Here is a 20,484-nt window from a genome sequence, read left to right on the forward strand (position 1 = left end):
GCCTGAGTCATCTGAGCACAGAGGTGACTGGGGTCAAAGCAAGGCTTTCCTGCAAGCCCACTCCTGGTAGACTGTCCACAGAGACCAGCTCTGCAGCACTGACTCTCCCATCACCTCCTTGAGGGCCTGTGTCGTCACCTTGCGCCATCCAGAGGCCAAGCCCACTCAAAGGACCCTGCACAGGGTGGCCCAGAGTTCTCAGCCCCTGCCCTCCAGGCTTTTCTGCTGCCCCCCGTGTGGCTCTGAGTGCCCCCTCGTGACTCACCTTCCCCGAGGACTGGATGCCCTTGACGACAGCCATGCCCACGATGCTCCAGGCCACAAGGAGGCAGAGGGTCATCTTCCAGTTGAGGCCCCCACTCTCCGAGATGGAGTTGGAGATGTCCAAGGCCTCTCGGTACCAGAAGTAGGTAGTGGCTGAGCTCTTTTCACACTCTGCCTCCACCACTGAAATAGCAGCAAAGGCCACAGGACCTCAGTAGCGGGGCTATGGGGCCACCTCCTCTGCTGGACCCCCACACAGAGCAGCAGTGGGCGAGGGGATAGCTGAGTGTGGGTAGCAGCCAGGGGCCGTGTTTGTTCTGAGTTAGCCAGGATCTGGCAGACCTGAGGACTCCTGAGTCTGAATCTGACGGGCTGAATCTGATCTGGCTGAATTCCCACTGATGCCACCCTCTGCCCATGTCCATTCATGGAAGGCAGGAGGGGTTAGGCAAAGCTGGCCTCAAGTTCCGGGGGGAAGGTCCTGAGCTGGGAGCTGGAGACCTGGATTCTCTTCCCAGACCCTCGGTTAAATCAGTGATGTGACCATGGGAAAGTTGCTTCTGGGCCTCAGTTTACCCATCTGTGAGTTGGGATAAATCACCCAGCTCTTTATAGGACTGGCATGCAAATTAAGGTTGTTTCCAGATAGGATGGTGTTAGAGTAACACAGGGTAGTTAATAACAACTAAACAAAAGTCATAACTTCCAGAGTTTTACCTACACTCACTATTTAATTCAATCCCTATAAGAACTCTGTGGGACAGGCTGGCAAGAGATCATCAGAAGGGGAAATGAGGATCAGAGAAGGTAGGTGTCTTATCCAAGGTGACAGAGCAAGTCAATGAAATCTCATGTCTGTGCCTAAGCCTCTGAGGCTCCTTCGACTCCTCCCCGGGTGAGGGCTGGCTGGGGTCCCCAGGTGGTCACACTTGCCTGCCATGGTCCCGTTCCTGATGACAGGACATTCACTCCAGGGCAGTGGGTACTGGAAGGACTTGAAGAAGTAGAAGATGCTCCACCCGATGATCACATTATAATACAGCCCAACGAAGAGGCAGACCTGAGGACGAGCATCCAAGGTGGGGGAGGGGCTCACGAGGCCACAGCAACCGCCACCACCCCCCACCCCGGCCCCACGCCCCACCCAAGGCCCAGCGCTCAGCTGACTGCACACAACACAGCACAGCCTGGAGGAGGAGGAGGGGCAGGAGGCGGGCAGCTGAGGGCCTGCTCCTAATCCTCCATTCATCCGGTATTCGGAGAATCCCCAAAGGAATGTTTCAGATATTAAAATTCTCTCCTTTAAGCAATAAACTCTTACAATGTTAATCCTTTCCAGTTTGAAACTCTTCTAAGATGCTTGAAGCACTTCCCCATCATTTCCTGATGACTCAGGATTACAGTTCCCGAGCTGCCCTTGGGGACTACGGAGGCCTGCTCAGCTTTTCCTCTAGAGTAAATGGCCCCAGACTGCTGCGTCTTTTGAGGTTTTATGGATGCTTCTTAGTGGTTTCCTATGTCCTCCCTTCTCTCAGGACACTACTGTCTCTTGGGTACTGTCAGCAGCCTGCCTCTAGAAAGATAGCTGTTCTCATTTCTTGTCTCTAGAAAGATGTCACTCCTCATTTCTTGGAAACATAACCAACCTTGGTAGAATTGTATCTAAAATAGGAATGCCTGGATTCTGACCAAGGGTCCACGGGGTTTCTTTGAAAGTAATGCTTATACATGCAGGGATTTGCGGCGTCCACTCTGGATGCTGAGCAGTCCCTTTGAGCTCCAGGGCCCTGGAGAAATTATGCCTCAGTGACACTGCTGGTCAGTGAGAGCTGAGGGCCCCCTGCTTCACCCACTTCACCTGAGCCCTGATGTCCTACAGCACACCTTACAGGGATACAGGGGGGAAGAGACACCCACTTCCTTCACTTGGGTGCTTTGAGTCCAAGGGGAACCCCCCTCACATGCATGCGTATACACATGGCGGCACCAGCAGTGTGTGCTGTATTTGGCCATGTCACCCATGTAGAGGTGACCCCTGGCATGAGAGCTGGAGCTGCACAGACCCTCTCCCAGTCTCTGCCTGAGGCAGGTTTGGGCTGGCCGTGCCGCTAGGCTGGACAGAATCCTCAGTCCCTTCCAGAAGCAGATTCCACTTTTTACGCGAGGTGTGAGCATGGGCACCTGTGGGCTTTGCCTTAAGGGAGGCTCAGTTTTCTCACCTAGACACTAATCAAGGTCTCATCTGTGGCCCCACGGATGAGCCTGGAGCCCTCACGGGGTTCCCCATCCAGGCCAGTGGGGTCTCCCTTTCTTCCACTATTCTGAAGCCTCACCCTTCCTGGGTCGGCCACAGGCTCCTGTCTGAGTCCTTCTCCGATTCTGCTCATGTGCACAGTAAAATGGCCAGGAGACCCCGTGCCAGGGCTGCCTCTTCCTATACCACCCACTTGCCCAACTAAAATACTTTTTGACCAGGGAAAGAGGAAGGGCCTCCCTCACGGGGAGTTGACAGGCTGGTAGCAGAGAGGGGTATCCGGGATGGCCCACATGCCCCCAGAGAACTCGGGCCGAGATGTCCCAGGCACCCCCTCGTGAATGTGTCCCAGCCTTTCCTCCTTAGCGACAGTTCCAAATACTATAATCCTGCTTCAGGCAGTGAAGCCAACTTTCAGTTTAGGAAGTATGTGGTCCTGAGACATCAGCTAGAAACAATTCTCACATTGAAGGTCTCCCTCCCTGCCCTTGACCAGGCCCAGGCCTCTGGTCTGTAAACTCTGTCCCCAACAGCGGCCCCTTTGCCTCTTGATTAGTGCCCACCTCCAGCCCCCAACTCACTATGCAGCTGGAGAAGCCGATGCCCCCCAGGCGGGGGCACACGTAGTGCCACACGCCGATGCTGCCGCGGCGGATCCTCTGGCCCACGGCCAGCTCCAGGAAGAAGAGGGGGACCCCGATGATGGTCAGCAGCACCAGGTAGGGCACCAGGTAGGCACCTGGGAAGGAGGGAGGGACGTCAGAGGGTGTCCGGAGCACGGCGCCAGGGTAAGGGAGGGGTGGCAGCCTGTCCTACAGTCTTGGCCACATCTCTGATCATCCTGAACTGTCACCAGTCCTTGTGCTCCTCCAGGAACGGTCTGGGTCACACACGTGACCTCCTTCTTCCCCTGGACTCCCCTGACCCAAAATGCTAAGGGAGGATCCAAATGAATGTCAATGCCTCCTGCTCACAAGGCAGACTCAGAGACGGACAGACAGACACCATACTGCCTCTCAGGAATCCATATATCAAGCCATAGGCAGACAGACACACTCACCTCATGATGCACTCTGTGGACTCTGTTTGCACCCCCTTCTGCCCACAGAGAAGCAGCCCCAGATGGAGTGAGCCCCTGCTCACTCGCCCCTTCCCCCCAGAGGCACAGACCCCCGGCACAGCCTTCCCTGTGTCTGAACCAGATGCTGACGCAGCAGACTGGGCTGCTCCAGGGAAGCGGAGCTTGGATGCTCTCCAGGGAGAGAAGGTCTGACTAGCATCGCCATTAATCTACAGGTAATTGGGAGGAACGGGAGAAAAATTAGCAGTTCAGGAAAGCGTAGCTGTGAGGATCACAAAGGATAGAATGGATCCGACTAAAGATTCCAGATGATAAATTAAACTTGTTTCCCTGGACCTTACTGCAGACACAATCTCGATTCCAAGTGACAGGGCATTTAGCAGGAGAATTAAAACTATGTCTGGACACAGACGAGTGATTCCTGCTGAGAGCTGTGCCAACAACCCAGTCTTGTTACCAAAGCTGTCAGCACAGCCCTGCCTGTCTGTCAAATGGTGTCAGACCAGCCCCGGTCACCAGTGCCCTGATGGTCACCCAGCACCCCCAGACCACGCTTAGCAAGAGACCCCCGGCCACACTGCTCTGCCCCCATAACATGACGTCCCACATGCTCCCCAACATGTGTCCAATCTGCCAACAAACCCAGGGGATCTTCTGGGCACAGGACCCAGCACTTGGCAACAGTCGGTTGTTATCCTCTCTGTACCGGGCATGTGCAGTGGGGGGGGGGGGGGGGGGGTGGTATCAGGACACCAGAAGGCACAGACGCTATCCCAGGAGAGCTGGCAGGACCCTCAGATTCACAAGAGCAATGTCAGAGCATGTGTGTACACATACACACACACACACACACACACACACACACACACGTCACACAAGGCCAACCGAGTACATACACGCTGAGGGAGGGGCTAGGGTCCAATGGAGCCAAATAGGAAAGTCTTCTGGGGGAAGCTTTATACAACAGCATCCAGTTCATCAAACATGCACACGCACATAGTCACACACAAGCATAAATTCAACACGTCACACTATCAGGCAGCCTCATCATGGTGCTAAAAGGAAGGAGGGCCTGAGGACTCCTGGTTCTGTCTTTCATCCTAGTTCTGTCTCTTGGTCTTGGGCTCAGGGAAACGGAAGAGGAAAGAAGTGATCTGCAGGAAAGCAAAGGGACGTAGCCCCACTGGTTTTGTATTTTCCTGCAAGTCCTTGACGGGGGCAAGAGTTGCGGGGAGATGGGTTCCAGGGTGTCAAGAAACAGGTTGGAATCTTCTGTGGATGCGTCTCTCCTCTCTCCAAAGAACCCGGGAAAGCCCCCAAGGAAGTCTGTCCAAAGAGCCATCCTGCAGCAAAGACTGGCCAGCAGCCACCCGCCACTCAGGCCCGCCCACCTCAGCTGGGCCCCAGGGCACTGACTTGACCGCAGGTCTCTCCACCACACGGAGACCTAGCGAACCACAGCGCTCGGGGGCTGCGGTCTGGGTGAGCAGGATTTTTGGTTAATCAGAGGTACTTTTTCATATCAACCCCTGTTGCAATCATTTGGAAACACACCCTCTTCCACCTTAGAAAATACAACGTGGGGACACGCCCAGATTTCCCTTTCCGTTTCCGCAGCTTTCAGGAGCCTCAGGTCATCAGTACGACTGGTTGGGAGCTCTGTTCAAGGTGTCAGAAAATTTAACAGAACATGGTTATAGGGAGAAGGATTCCAGAATCTCTAATGTCACCCAGATCTCTAATAGTCTATGTCTCAGTCTGCACTATGGGTCTCGTTTCTGGCAAACCCCAAGGTTATTCTGGGGATTTGAAAGCCCCCTGGTCTCAGCCTGCTGAGATGCATACTGAGTAAGGGTTACGATCCAGACCCTGGAGCCAGACCTCCTGGGCTTGAATCCTGGCTATGCCATTTACCAGCTGTGGACTTTGGGTAAGTTACTTGATCTCTCTGCCACTGTTTTATCATCTGCATAAAGAGGATGAAAATATTAGGTAGAACCATATGAAATTACTGATATTTGACCATTTTTGACTTTCAAAAATGGCCATTTCACAGAGGATCTGAATAGATGTTCTTCCCAAGAAGACATACAGATGGCCAACAGGCACATGAAAAGATGTTCAGCATCACTAATTGTTAAGGAAACGAAAATCAAAACCACAAGGAGATACCACCTCATACCTGTTAAAATGGCTATTACAAAAAGACAAGAAATAACAAGTGTTGGTGAGGATGTGCAGAAAAGGGAAGCCTTGTGCACTGTTGGTGGGGATGTAAATTGGTGCAGCCACTATGGAAAACAATACGGAGATTTCTCAAAAAATTAAGAATAGAACTACCACATGATCCAGAAATTACACTGGTGGGTATTTATCCAAAGAAAACAAAAACACTAATTCAAAAAGATAAATGCACCCCCATGTTCATTGCTGCATTATTTACAGTAGCTAAGACATGGAAATAACGTAAGTGTCCATCGATGGATGAATGGATAAAGAAGATGTGGTATATATATATATACAACAGAATACTACTCGGCGGTAAAAAAAGAAGAAATCTTGCCACTTGTGACAACACGGATGGACCTTGAGGGTATTATGCTAAACAGAATAAGCCAGATATAGAAAGACAAATATTGTATGATTTCACTCATGTGTGGAAGATAAAAACAAATGGATGAAAGAAAGAAGATAAAAAGAAACTTGTAGAAGCAGACAACAGATTGGTGGTTACCAGAGGGGAAGGGGGTGGGAGGAGGGTGAAATGGATAAAGAGGGTCAGTCGTATGGTGACGGATGGAAACTAGACTTTTGGTGGTGAGCACACTGTAGTCTATACAAATGCTATAATTTAATTATAATGTCATACACCTGAAACCCACACAATGTTATAAACCAATGTTACCTCAATTAAAAAAACCCGGCCATTTCATATGCTTCAATTCTGTACCTATTGTGTAGGGCTGTTGTGAGAATTAAATGAGTTACTTACTCATAGTAAGCATTTGCTGAACATTTGCCTCTTTCTCACAAAAATAAACAGGAAAAAAACCCCAACAAGCTAGGAGGATGCAGAATAAAGAAACTGTCAGCATCTGGTGCAGCTAAGCAGAGTTCCAGAGTTTTCATCCAGAATTAAGCAAAGTTTTGACTGGAACACCCACGGCTCAAAAACACAGAGCTTCGACTCTCATAGCTCTCAGACCAAATAGCTGTCTCCTTCCTGTGATAATTTGCCTCCTTCCAAAAGACGTTTATGATGACTTACTATAAAACTCGTAATGTATAGGAGAGTTAAAGGTAGAGATAAAAAGGGATTCCAGGAGTCAGAGAGGATGGAAAAATGAAGCCAGGAACATCGAATGGAGAGCTGAGGATCCTGAGAGAGGACAACACTTTTCTTCTGGGGGTTGTTTGTGACGCCTGGTGACATGGCGATTGTCTGGTGACACTGTGAACTGGCAGATTTTGGAAGAACACTACTCTTGGGGTGGGTGTAAGGTGGGGAGAGGGACCCTGTGATTGGCATTGAAGCCACAAAGGACAAGGCTGGAGGTTTCCAGCTAGAGTCCCCAAATGTGACGTGTCCTCCAAAGTCATTTTGGTGCTCTGAGCTCTTCTCAACATCTCACAGCACATAAGAAAACCACACACATTCGTATCTTTGCTTTGGGCTGGTCTTACATAACTCAGCGACCTGGCCATGCCATACAGACTGAAAGCTCTGATAGGCAGCTATTTATCTGGGGGAGAAAATCTTTCAAAGCAAGGAGAGCATGTAGGGAATAGACTGTGCTATGGAGGAAAGAGGAAAGCTCTGGCCTGACTCAGCACACGGGCTCAGTCGGGCTTTCTCACTTCCTGCCTCCAGCAGAAATTCCAGCCAGACTCAGCCTTCCGGACCGGGGAGTGTGTCCTGGAGAGGAGGGGGCATCCCTGAATGGGCTGCATCTCTGGGAAAGGCTACGTGGAGAGAGTCCCCAGAGCAGGGAGGGAAGGAGCCGGGTTAAAATGCCTGCAGAGCTGTGGCTGCCCATCAGGCTGGAGCGTGGCAACCCCAGGCACGGAGACTCAGGGGCACAAAGACTCTCCGCTGACTTAAGACACCTTCCCAGGACCAGAGCTCCGAGCTTGCAAACGTCCTTGTTTTCAGCCCCTTGAGTTTTTCTTCATTTTCAGTCAGATTTCCCGCCCCCCCCCGCCCCGCCCGTTTCAAAGCAAGTTGCCTTCAGAACGTTCCAGCCTGCTTTGGAGGGGCTTGAGGGGGTAAGGCCTGGGGGCATTTCCCCATCCTGGGGGCTGGAAATGATGAGGAGAAAGGGGTCTGATAGCAGGACAAGAGCCCCCAGGGAGACTCAAACTCAGGGGATAGCGTGAGGGAGGCAGCAGGTGTGGCGAGGAAGTGCTCAGGCCCTGGAGCCAGGCTGCCCATGTTTGAATCCTGACTTAATCATCAGCTGGGTGACTTTGAGCAAGTTATCTAACCTCTCTGTGCCTCAGTTTTGCAGTCTCTAAAATGAGATGATAATAACTCCTTCCTCACATAGGGTTACGGCAGGGACTCAGTGGTTGAACCGTATGAAATTGGTGCTTTGGCTGTTTCAAGATGCTCAGATATCAGCGCCTTCACGTATTTCAGCCTAATATCCAGTAAGTGCTGACAACAGTGCCTGGCACCTAGTAGGCATTTAATAATAATGGCCAACAGTTGCTCTATACTCTGGGTCAGAGACAGTGTTAAGCGTTCTACATGTAAAGCTCTTTTAATCCTCTCACTGTCCTGGAAGGCAAGAACTACTATCATTCCCATTTGACAGATGAGGAACAGAGAGGCACAGAGAAACTAAGCAGCTTGGACAGGTTGCTGACTGCAAAGCTGGGACTAGAACCCAGGCCGTTCAGGCCCAGAGCCCATGTTCTTATAACCACGGCCAAAATCTCTGAGAGCTGCTAGCACTTAGCTGTTCTAAAGAGGCTCACTCTGGAGTCCTGAGCTCCAGCCTACAGAGGTTCCAGTTCTGCTGCGCAGAGGGGTATCCTTTTTGCCCCTCAGCCCAGCCCACGTGCAGGGCGCCCCGGGGCAAGCAGGGCTGTCTCTTACCTCCTCCATTTTTCTGGCACAGGTAGGGGAACCTCCAGATGTTGCCGAGGCCCACAGAGAAGCCGATCTGGGCCAGGATGTACTGCAGCTTGCTGTTCCAGGCTGGCCGGTCCTCCGCGTCCAGCTCCTCCTCCACCGCCTTCTGCTTGCCGCCTGCCTCGCCGGCCACATTCAGGACGCTCTGCTTGTAGTCCACAGGCTCCTCGAGGGCCAGCAGGTCGGCCACCGACTCCGTGACATGCTCACTGCTGTGCTCACGCTGGGTCACCTTGCTGTTCTTCGGCATTGGTGCCACCTGGGCCGCGCAGCCTGGCTCCCCAGCACACAGACAAGGTGAGACTGGGCTGTTGTCAGCTCCTTCTCAGCCAGAGACCTGTGAAACCAGGTGAGCAGGAGAGGATTATCTCGCCACACCAGAGAGGTGAGAAGCCCAAGTGGACACAACCCAAACCAACTCTCCATCACACACTCAGAGGCTGGTCGGCGGCTGGAATATTGAGCTTGCCTCCCTCCCCGTCAGGGGGTGCCCGATGGGGAGCTCAAGGTCTGCAGACTCAGTTTTCCCACAGGCCTTACCTGAGCCTCATCAGGAAGGTAAACCCGATGGGGCAGAAAAGGCAACACCAGACACCAAACCTAGACAGGGGTTGTCCATGATGACACTGCTCCCTTCCATAATTGCAGGTCCTAGAGTGTTCAAGACCGTCTGGAGGTCCCACAGCCTTTCCCTCCCAGGGTAGCGCAGGTTGCGGCAGAGTCCTAGCCTTCTCACGTTCTTTTTAGCCAAAACCACCTGGTGAGAACCAGGGAAGCCAGTGTCTGCCTTCTCTAGGGTCTTTCCACTCAAAATGCGGTTCATGGGCCGGTGGCATCGCTGGAGCTTGTGAGAAATACAGAATCTCAGGCCCACTCCAGACTTGCTGAATCTTTCTCTGTACTTTTACAGGATACCCGAGTGATTCAAGGGGACATTACCGTTTGCAAAAAAAAAAAAAAAAAGGGGGGCTAGAGCTCTCACCGTGAAGCCCATGGACACCAGCCCCTGCGGGCTCTTCATTCCCCAGGCAGGAGCACTGGCCAGGCTGGCACCAGAGCCCTGGAGGTGTTCGCTGGCTGCCAACAAATCCTGGGTCATTGCTCAGCACTGACATTATCTGAGGCCACGGCAGCCAAGAGCCGTTCTCCATCCTTCAGTGACAGTTTTACAGCAGATAATGTCTGCACAGCACGGGCGGGGGAGGCAACCCCCCGCCCCAACACCGCTTCTGCCGTTCCTCATCTGTCTTTCACGCTTTCCCTTAAAGCAAGAAAAGCACCAAGGAAATGCGGCCTCTGAAGGATCCCAAACATTCTGCTGTTTCAAAGCACCTCCTCATTAAGGGGAGGTTGGAGGATTTAAAATTAAACATACGTCCACCCCGCCTGCAGTTGCCCTGCATCTTTCTAGGGATATAAATTACCCGGCTCTGTAATTACTTTTCTAATGGAAAGAGCTGCCTCTGGAAGCCACGCTCCTGTCTGTTCTCCTGGTATGTGTCGCCTGAACTGCACAGGCAAGGTCGCTGCGCTGCAGAAGCGCACATGGCTCCCCCTCCTGCTGGGCTTGACCCAGACTTCCTGGCTGACTCCAGCAAACACCTGACCTTCAAAGGGACCTGGCCAGCCAGATCCTGTTACACACGTAACAAAGCCGGGAAGCCTGGCAGATGGGGACAACTGTCCATGCTGGTCTGTGGGGTTAGCCAGCCCTCCCCAGGCCTTGGACCGCAACAGTGGGTGACACTTCCCTGACCTCCTCATCCAAGGGGAATAGTAAGTCTTTAGTGACTGTCTCCTTCCACTCCAGGAATAGTCAGGGTCTTGGGCTTTGGCATGCCTGGGAGAGAGCCAGCCTGCCCAAAAGACCTCAGAATTCCTCATAAGGAGCACAGTTTTCTGTTAAGACTCCACTTCACAGTGGGTCAGCTGAACAGCCCCTTGCATCCTGGAGGGTGCCCCAAGGTGAGATTATGTGTCTGTGTACCCTTCACCCCTCAGCCTCCCCAGGGCTGCTAGTCTGCCCAAGCTACACAAGCAAGTGGTGTGTAGGAGGTGTGGAATGGGGAGGCCTGTGTTCTTATCTGGGCTGCCAGGATGAGCCACCTCCCCACCCCCCCACCCAACCCCAGTCAGCAGGTCCCTGACCCCAGGGCACTCAAATGGAGAAAACTTAAGCTAGATGCAGTGGCTGCTTGTGTAGCTACCCCACATCCCCTACAGCTTCCATCAAGAGCTTTTATTAAAAACTAGAGCTGGGGAGAAGACTCGGGGTCCCTCGGCAGATGGCAATCACCAGGACGCCCCAGCTCAGAGACTCTGCCCAGGTACTCTTCCTGCAGCGGGATCTGATCAGAACAATCTGCAATGTATTAGGGATGATTTACTGCTCATCACGCCACCACCGGAGAAAAGCAGAGGGGAGTCTGCAAGAATGCAGAATTTCTCTTGACGCTGACCAATTGGAGAACATGCTTCCCCAGAAATAGCCTCGTGATAGCAGCTAGGGTCACCAACATGAGAAGGGGCTGGGGGGGGGGGTGGGAAAGAGGCGGGGAGGGGACAGCATCATTTTAAACTAGGAGGACGCAAGGACAATTAGCACATTCTGGTAAAGCCAGAGGATACCCACAGCAGCATCACGGAAACCACAAGCATCAGCTCAATCTGAGCGGCTTCCTTCCTAAGATATCACTGATGTGCGTGAGCACCCTTCACTCGCAGATGGGGGCCTAGGGGCCTCCTGGACGATCAGGTTTGCAGGATGCAAAGTGCTGGTGCAAACTTGCAAGCTTGAGGCACTGGGTTGGGTTGCAATCATGACTGGGACCCTCTGTGCCCAATGAATAGGCTCAGGTAACAAGAGAGTCTGACAGCATATTGAAGCTTGAGGGACTCTAGCAACATTCTCATTTTATATGGGAGGAAACTGAGGCCCAGAGAGAGGAAGTGGATTGCCCAAAACCACTAGGTTGGACTCAGCAGGGGGGTGGGACACAGGGAAGAAGACAGTTGGCTGTGGTGGTGGAGGGCAGGGGCTTTGAGGTCAGACAGACCTGGGTTTGAGAGCTCCCTTCAGTCATTCATTCATTCACTCATTCATTCACTCACTCATTTGACGTACATTTACCGAGTCCCTTCTCTGTACGAGGCTCTGTGCTAGGTGTGAGGGATACAGCAGCAAACAAAATCAGCAGAGTTTTTCCTCTTGTGGAGTTTATCTTTCTTGTGGAAGAGCCAGATGCTAAAGAAACATATACAATGGCCAGGGTGATGCAGGCCACACAGAGAAATAACACGGGGGGCAGGGGGCGGGTTGCAAGCTGGAGGGCTGCTATTTCATGGTCTAGAAAGGCATGCCTGAGGAGGCGACGTCTGAGCAGAGGCACTCAGGAAAGGCACAGAAGCACCGTTCCCCTAAACATAGGTAAGTCCCTCTATTTATATTTGGCCACATAAGTGCCTTGTTTCTCTCAGGAAAAGCCATAGTGAGTTTGTGGCAGGAGTGGGGTGGGGGTAGAGGGAAGCATTTTGCAACAAGCCCATCTCAGAAAAGTCCATTTTTGCTAGCAAGAATTGGCACCCCCTGAGGCCGCTGGGGCAGCACCCCACGAAGGCCAGCCCTGCTCACCTCCCCCTGGTGTCAATGCAAGGCGGGTAAAGGCTATGGATGCAGTGCCGGGTCTGGGCCCAAAGATCAGCAACATTATTACTAACAAAAACACAGCCTCATCTTAAAGTGTAGCGCTATTACTAATCAAACTATAGCCTGTAATTGTAATAGTTTGAAACCATTTAGAAACATCTTTTACACAGTCTAGGATACAATATGGGGGGTGATTCTGCTCAGAAGCAGGGCTGCCTGGGATCAAACCCTCAGCTGTCGTAAGGGAATGGCAGCAGTGCCCACCTCGCAATGTTGTGGGGAGGACGGGTTGCACAGGTCTCACACGAGTACCAGCTTCTGGCAAGTGCTCACAAGTGTCACCATTCGTGTGGTCTCATTTGATTCATGCCCAGCCTGGGAAGTGAGCTGCAGCCCCGGACCAGACAGTGCATGGCTCACGTCACAGGCTGTCAGCCTTCAGGTCTCCTCACTCCTGTGCTCCCTTCATGTTTTAAAAGGGGAGATGGCAGCAGCATCTTGGAACAGCCCTCCCTCCCCACAGCCCCCAGCTCCCTGAAGCCTGGAGTCACCGGGCTGGTGAAGGGTCAGCTTTCAGACCCGGGCATGAGAATCCAACATGTACCCAGTCAACGACCCCAAAGCACTGCCCGGGTCAAGCACCAGGATCAGAGAAGGACCCATGAGGGGCTGAGTCCTCTCTGCCCTGCCAACGCAGCTGTGGAGCCAGCCACGATCCAGGCATCTGGAGGCTGGCCAAATGCTAGTCCTGACCAGCCACCAACCACCCACGCAAACTGGCACACTGCCCTGACGTCTCTGGGGCTCAGTTTCCCCGTGTGTGAAATGGGTTGGTCTGGAGAATTTGTGAGGCCTCCTTCAGCTCTGCATACATCCAGGGAGTGCCCCTCCTGCACGTGAGTATGAGCAAGGCACGATGTGCCGCAGGCACTAGACGCCACAGGTTCTGCAGCCTGGCTGTCATGCCACCCTCCGTCAGTTGAGAGCTCGCTGGGGTGCCGTGGGGATGCTTTGACAGCCAGCCCAGCTGTACCCGAATTATCCCCCTGTAGTAGCTGCGGTGGGTTGTAAAGCTGTTTTCACGAGCAGCGCCTCAGATGATCCAGCTCCACAGTACCTCCGAAAGGAATGCCTTAATTACTTAAGGCACAGTGCAAGGGGCTTGAGCGCCGAGAAAGCCCTCAGTGCCAGATCTGTCACTTAGCAACGGGTGCAGCTTCAGTTCAGAATAGCACATGTGAGAGGTGAGGACTGAACGAGTGAACTGTGAATCTTCTTAAAAAGAGAAAAAAATAGTGCAATGAGGAGACAGACAGGTAAAAATATCTCCTGCCAGAGGGCTGATGCCCCACAACTTCCCCAGCACAGCACTCAGCAGTTACCTCGAGGGGGTGGCGGATGGCTGCTCACCTGCCACCAGGGCCACCCCAGAATCCCTCCACCCTACAGCAACCAGAGAGTGGGGGAGCCTTCTGGAACACTGAAGTCAGCCCTCTGAGCACCCACCTCCTGGGGTTGGGCGTCTCTTGCTCAGGAAGGTTATACCAGGTAACTCAAGGGACGAACTCAAAGGAATCACTCCTTTCCCTAGCGAGACCCCCAGAGGAGCTAAGTGGAGAAGCTGCCTTCTTCTGGAAGCAGGTAGCCAAGGCGACTACAGACCCCACAGTGCCCCGCTTCCCGGAGCCCCTCCGGGCGCGCCTACCTTTGCTACCCTTGGGTCTCGTGGCTCTGGAAAGAGTGCTGCACATTCCTTTTTCTTTTTTCTTTTTAATTTTTATTCAATTTATTTAAACTAAAAAACAAAACAGTTCACCCATTTCTCCCATCCTCCACCTCCCCACCTCTTACAACCACTAATCTGTTCTCTGTATCAATGAGCTTGGTTTTTTTTTTTCAGATTCCACATACAAGAGAGATCATATGGTATCTGTCTTTCTCTGCCTGACTTGCTTCACTTAACATAATGCTCTTGAGGTCCAGCCATGTTGTTGCAAATGGCAAGATTTCATCTTTTTATGGCTGGGTAGTATTCCATTGTATATACCACATCTTCTTTATCCATTCATCCATCAGTGGACACAGGTTGTTTTCATATCTTGGCTACTGTAAATAATGCTGCAATGATCACGGTGGGGAGGAGTGCATGTATCTTTTCAAATTAGTGTTTTAATTTTCTTTGGATACATACACAATTTCTGGATCATATGGTCTATTTCTAATTTTTTGAGGAAGCTCCATACTGTTTTCCATAGTGGCTGCACCAATCTGCGTTCCCACCAACAGTGTACTGGGGTTCCACTTTCTCCACATCCGCGCCAACACTTGCTATTGCTTGTCTTTCTGATAACAGCCATTCTAACAGGTGTGAAGTGACATCTCACTGTGGTTTTGATTTTCATTTTCTTAATAATTAGTGATATTGAACATCCTTTCATGTGCCTGTTGGCCATCTGTACGTCTTCTTGGGAAAAATGTCTATTTAGATCTTGTGCCCATTTTTGAATCAGATTGGTTTCTGCTATTGAGTTGCATGAGTTTTTCATATATTTTTGATATTGGCCTCTTATCAGATATATGATTGGCGATTATTTTCTCCCATTCGGTAGGTTGCCTTTTCATTTTGTTGATGTTTTCCTTTGCTGTGCAGAAGCTTTGTAGTGTGATGTCGTCCCACTTGTTTATCTTTGTTTTTGCATGCTGCACATTCTTAAATGCAAACCTCTATAACCGGGAAGCCAGGAAGGGGCCTGGAGAAGAGGAGAGCAGCGGGAGAACGCCCAGCTCCCCCAGCCAAAAAGCTGAGGTCCAGTCCAAGACTAAGGGGTGGTGAGAAGGAAGCGAGTTTGCAGCCGTTCTCCCAGAGAGCTTGGGCTTCCCGATTTCCAAGTGACAAGTGGCTGTGGCCCAAACGGTTCTCCTAATTACCTCAGAGCCTCTGGGCTTCCACCGAGCCCAAAACAGGTCGGTCACTGTTATCAGAGATACAAATTGTCCTCCAAATGATGTTTAATTGTTTTATTGAAACCTCTGACAGTCACCTGGGGCAATCTGCTCCTAACAGGCCCTGGCCTTCACTTGGCGGCTGCTCTCCTCGGGCTTTCTCACCCAGGACACTCTCCCTCCTTCACTCTCCATCCCAATGTCACAAAGTCCTGTCAGTGTGTCAGCTCTGTCCTCTTTCCCAGCTCAGGCCTTCTCTCTGTTAGATGCCTGCAGCCGGTTCCCAACCCCTTTCTCCTCTAGGCTCAGGGGCCCCTTCTTGAAATACCATATGGCCCCACTCCCACTGCCTGCTGCAGAGAGCCCACTGCCCTTGCTGTGGCATTTGCAGCCCCTCCACTGGGCCCCCTCCATCTCCCTGCCTCAGCTTCCATTTCTTCCCTCAGTCCATCCCCCACTCTCTCAGCAGAAATCCCTCCCCATCCTCTGCCTACTGAAGCTTCCAGTCTTTGAAGGTCCAGCTGGAGGCCTGCCCTCTCGCCTCCATGACACCTTCCGCAATTCCTCAAGTGAGAATTAATATCCTTTTCTCTCTCCTTCTCAGAACACTCAGGAAATACTATTTTACACTGTTACCATTTGACTTGCTAGTTGTTTATATGCCTGATTCCTTTTCTAAACACAAAGCTCCCTGAGGGCAGGAGCTAAGGTGCATTCAGCTTTGTGTCCACTCTCCATTGCCCCCGGCGCAGCCAGTGCCTGGCACACATAGGACAGAACACAGTACTTAGAGAGTTTCCAGGGTCCCTGCCTTCCCACCCTCCAAGAACAACCTGCTCCCTATGTCGAAATCTGAACCACTGCCTTCACATTTGAAACAAAGAGGCAGGGGCGAAAAGCTAACAGATCTGACCAGAGAGACACTGAAACCTAGCAGAAGTCTGCACACCCCATCCAGGGATGGTGGGGGGGACGGCTCTAATTGAGTGCAGCCCTGCAGCACATGTGGGGAGGACCCCACGACTTGGAGGCAGCTTTCTGTTGCGTATTCATCTGTAAAATAAGGATCAGTGCTCATCTACCATTGCATCTGGTTACCACATGGATAGAAGGAGAAAGAGAAAGAAAAGCTTACTGAGAAAAAATAAACAGAACAGTAATTTCTGACTCCATTTCACAGATTTGCTGGGTTTTATTTTGGTCTCCCATCCATCTCTCCAGTGACACCATCTTTGCTTCTGCAAGGCCAAAGCCTGGAATCTTACTATTACAAGTGCTCAATAAATATGATATAAATGAAGTGAATCAACGAATTGATGCATTTTGAACTCCCCAAATTTTCTAGAGTTTGATGTAATTTCCAACTTCAAATTTTTCCCATTTTCTGATCCCAAGAACATCTGATGCCCAGGACGCCCCAAGCAGCAGTTTAAAGCTAAGGTAAATGAGAAGCCCAGCCATTGTTCACTGACCTTCTGCCTCTTATAAAGGAGCCACGATTTGTGCCTCACCTTCTCCACTTTGTAGACAGGATCCATCCTCAACTCAGAGAAATAAATACTGGATGGGCACAGTCTTGGCACAGAGCATTCCACGGGCTGGTAGACCGTTCCAAACAACACGCAAAGGAGCCAGTGGGATCTTCTGCAGCCCGTCTCAGCTCCCTGTTGCATTTGCCAAACATGTTCTCTGCAGTCAGTATTTTGTTTTCTTAGTCAAGGAAGAAGGGAACTGGGAAAAGGGGCAGATGGTCCCGAGGGGGAGGAACTGGCACTGGGAAATGTGACCAGGGCTGGTGCAAACCAGCTCTCTTGGTTCAGCCTCACCATTTTAGGTGAGGGGGACACACACGCCCAGTGGGTGTGTGAGCAAGAGCAGCACCATCGCTGTCCCACAGGTACATTCTCTCTTGTACTAGAATGGAGGCGCTGAGGGGACTTCTGAAGGCAGGGTGGAGTGCAGTAATAATACCAAGGACAAGCACAGTGTACAGGCGCTACTTCTTGAGGGCTGACTCCATAACAGCCACTGCGCTAAGCAGCCATTATCTCCTTTAACCCTGCCAATAATCCTATGAGGTTGGTACCACTGTTGTTCCCAATGAAGAGGTAGAGGCTAAGAGCAATAAATTACCTATGTTCATTGAACTTAAGACCCTTGGATGCTGGCACTTTCTTGAAGTTACCAGAAAGGGTCAATGGAAAGATTTTACTCAACTAGGTCACCACCGCCACCTGACCAACAGCTGCTTTGAGTCACTGTTGACTGCATGTCATGTCCTGATTTTAAGATGTGACAGTGCGCAAAAATAAGCATCTTGGAATTGATGAAATAATGCACACAGTCAAAAAGTGAAGGCCCTGGTCCACACCAATGCACTCTGATGCCAGAAGCTGCCTCACAACCACAACATATCACAGAAAGATCCCAGGTTTCAGAGCCAGGGAAACCTGGATCTGAGTCCTGCTGCCACTTACTAGCTGTGAGTCTTTGGGAAAGTACACAACCTTGCTTGGTTTCAGCTTCTGGACCTGAAAAGATGGAGATGAAGGCTCTGACCTCACGAAGTTGTCATGAGGATGAAATGAGATAACAGGCTGGGGGCATGCCATAATCCAGCCCCTTCATGCGAGAACATGGGGGAAATGGCCTCAAACCATAGCACAGCCACCCACTGTCCCACGATGCCCTGGAACAGGTGTGTAACAAGCACGCTGGTGCCCAAGGACATGGGAGGCTGGCAGGACACAGGGGCTCAGTGCTTCAACTGACTTCCCACTTCCCTCCTGGGCGGGGAGGAGAATGGAGCCCAGAGACTCCTGCAAAGTCAAGATACTGCTGAAATTTGGGACTTTAAAAATTCCTCTCTCTATTTCCCCCTCCCCTCCTCCCTCCTTCCTTTCCTTTACTTCCTTCAGCAATATTTACTGTACACTAACGATGCACAGGCCCTGTTCTAGTCCAGCAGGGAACAGAGCAAACAATGTCCCTGCCTGGGGGATTCATATTCTAGTGCAGAGGGACAACTAAAAATCAGGCAAATATACAATCAATAGTGTGTATATAGGCATATACTATATCTATAGTACATATAAAGATATCAAGTAAATCTATAACATAGAGTATGAGGCGATGGGGTGAGGCAGGGATGCTGCAGGATGCTAACAGGAAGCAGGGGAGGGATGTGACCCGACTCTTTTAAAAGGCATCACCGTAGGACAAGTGAGGAGACAGGAGGGTAGGCAAGAGATGATAGTGAGCCAGGCCAGGTGGTGGATGAGGGTGAGGTTTTAAAGAGTGAGGGAAACAGAGGAGCCCAGGGCCCATCAGGTCCCAGACAGGTAGAAGACTCATGAGATTGTCCCAGTTTGGAAAAAGAAATTAAAAAAAAAAAATCAGATGTGAAAAGAAAAAATCCAGGAGCAACACCGTGAAAGCCTCACTCCCTTCTTTCCTAATTCACAGGAGGCCCACAGTGGTGATGGATGGGTCCTCATTGCATCTGACCAAATCCTCTGGTCTGGATTTTCTTAAAGCCATTATTTTGTCTTGTCTCAGAGACAGAGGGACTCAAGGGTGTCCAATTACCTAAGTTACCCACCCAACCAAGTGAAGAGCACTTGAAGGAGCAGTGAGCAGAAACCTTTAATTACAGTCCTGACGTGCTGTCTCTCTCCTGAGAACCAGAGAGTCTGTGCCTCTTCCCTCAATCGCCTTCAGTGAGCTTTGGGGAGGGGCGGGCGGGAAAGCACTCCCGTGGGGAACAAGTCACGGGACCACTGAGACCACAGCGAAGGTGGCAAACATGCTGAGGACCTCCTGGGCTTACATATGTTATTTATCCCCCTAACCACTCAGGATAAAATATAATCCTCACTTTACAGATGAAGAAGCCTAGGCTAAAAGAAGATCACTATCGTGTACAAGATTACCCAGTCATGAAGGGGAAGAGAGGGACTCCAACTGTGGTCTCCCAAACTCTGTAGTCAACGTTCCTCCTGATAGGCTGGTGCTTACCAATCTTTTGCATGTGGTGACACACAGAGAAGAGAAGATTGATATGGTACACTGGGGGAAAAGGAGGAAGCCCCACCACCCTGGGCCACAGCAGGCTACTCCAAGGGATGAAGGCATCATTATTCCTGGGCCACATGCTACCATCTGTGGCACTGGTTAGGAAAGTTCTCCAAAGTACCATGCTGCATGGCAAACTGATAGACCTGAGTCTCATTCGGCAAGTCAGCGGGGGGCCGAGTTCATCTACCACCGTCTCTCGCCGAGGTCAGGAGCTTCCTCACTCAGCCAGATCCTTTCCCAAAGCCAAAGACGTAATGCAATTTGGGGAACAAGTCAAGGAGATTCCTTCCAGCTGTTCTAAAGGTGTTCCCAATTATTAGCAGGCAGGTTGTCTCAGTGGTGTGCCAGGACCGTGGACAGCACCCAACAGGCCATTTGGGGGAGCCTGTGCTGGGTTGCCCAGCAGAGGCGCACCCAGTCTCCTTCCCTTAGGTGCCCCAGAGAAAGGGCGGTCTATGTCTTCACTGAATACTCACCTGGCAGCATCTGCTAGAGCCACTTCTCCAAGTGCCTGTTCACATGTCTTGAAAGGGAGCTTTATCACATAGCACTCCCGACTGGAGTAGAATTTAAAACCAAAGGAGCCCAGGAGTCTTATAATTAAAGAGAAGAAGCAACCAGCAGGAACTTGGGGTGTGGACCAATGAATTCTACTTGCAGGTGAAAGAATAGGTGGAAAATTAGTGGTGCACAGAATCCAGCAGAAATTCTAATTAAACCAGTAATTAGAAATGATGGACTACAGGGAGAGCACCTCATTATCTTCAAATGAACTGCAAGTAGGCTCTGGAAGACGGAGTGGCAGCTCAGTGGGACAACTGCAGCTGATGAGTAGAGCCCAGGGCCTGGGAGCCGGGGCATTATTTCCTCTGGCCCCACACTTGCCCCACCCTCACTCCACAAGAGGCCACAGGGCAAACAGGGCTTTAAGTCTCAGCTCCCAGGTTGGGGCCACAGGCTGCCCAGGACTCGCCTGACCCAGACTTATTTTCTAACAAAATATACCTGGTTGTGAACGTGAGAATAATTTAGGACAGTAATCCATCTTGCATCTGAGTTTATGTTCTCACATGTGAATTTTC

At 51.2% G+C, this 20,484-nt stretch overlaps 1 protein-coding gene across 4 annotated transcripts in view; it reads right to left on the reverse strand.

The window, feature by feature from the left end:
- Positions 1 to 20,484, reverse strand: part of SLC6A17 (solute carrier family 6 member 17) — a 58,023-nt gene that overhangs the window by 32,214 nt on the left and 5,325 nt on the right. For 2 of the 4 annotated variants that reach the window (XM_014740231.3, XM_014740232.3), the window contains exons 2-5: positions 8,701 to 9,073; positions 3,100 to 3,257; positions 1,198 to 1,324; positions 266 to 447 (exon numbers count right to left, since the gene is read on the reverse strand). In XM_014740231.3, coding sequence (XP_014595717.1) covers positions 266 to 447; positions 1,198 to 1,324; positions 3,100 to 3,257; positions 8,701 to 8,986 — 753 coding nt within the window. In that variant the 5' untranslated portion in view covers positions 8,987 to 9,073. The remainder of the gene's footprint in view (positions 1 to 265; positions 448 to 1,197; positions 1,325 to 3,099; positions 3,258 to 8,700; positions 9,074 to 20,484) is intronic. The other 2 variants (XM_070267234.1, XM_070267235.1) reach the window with 1 other exon arrangement.

The sequence above is a fragment of the Equus caballus genome, chromosome 5 (genome assembly GCF_041296265.1).
Source record: "Equus caballus isolate H_3958 breed thoroughbred chromosome 5, TB-T2T, whole genome shotgun sequence".
In the NCBI taxonomy this organism is placed as follows: domain Eukaryota; kingdom Metazoa; phylum Chordata; class Mammalia; order Perissodactyla; family Equidae; genus Equus; species Equus caballus.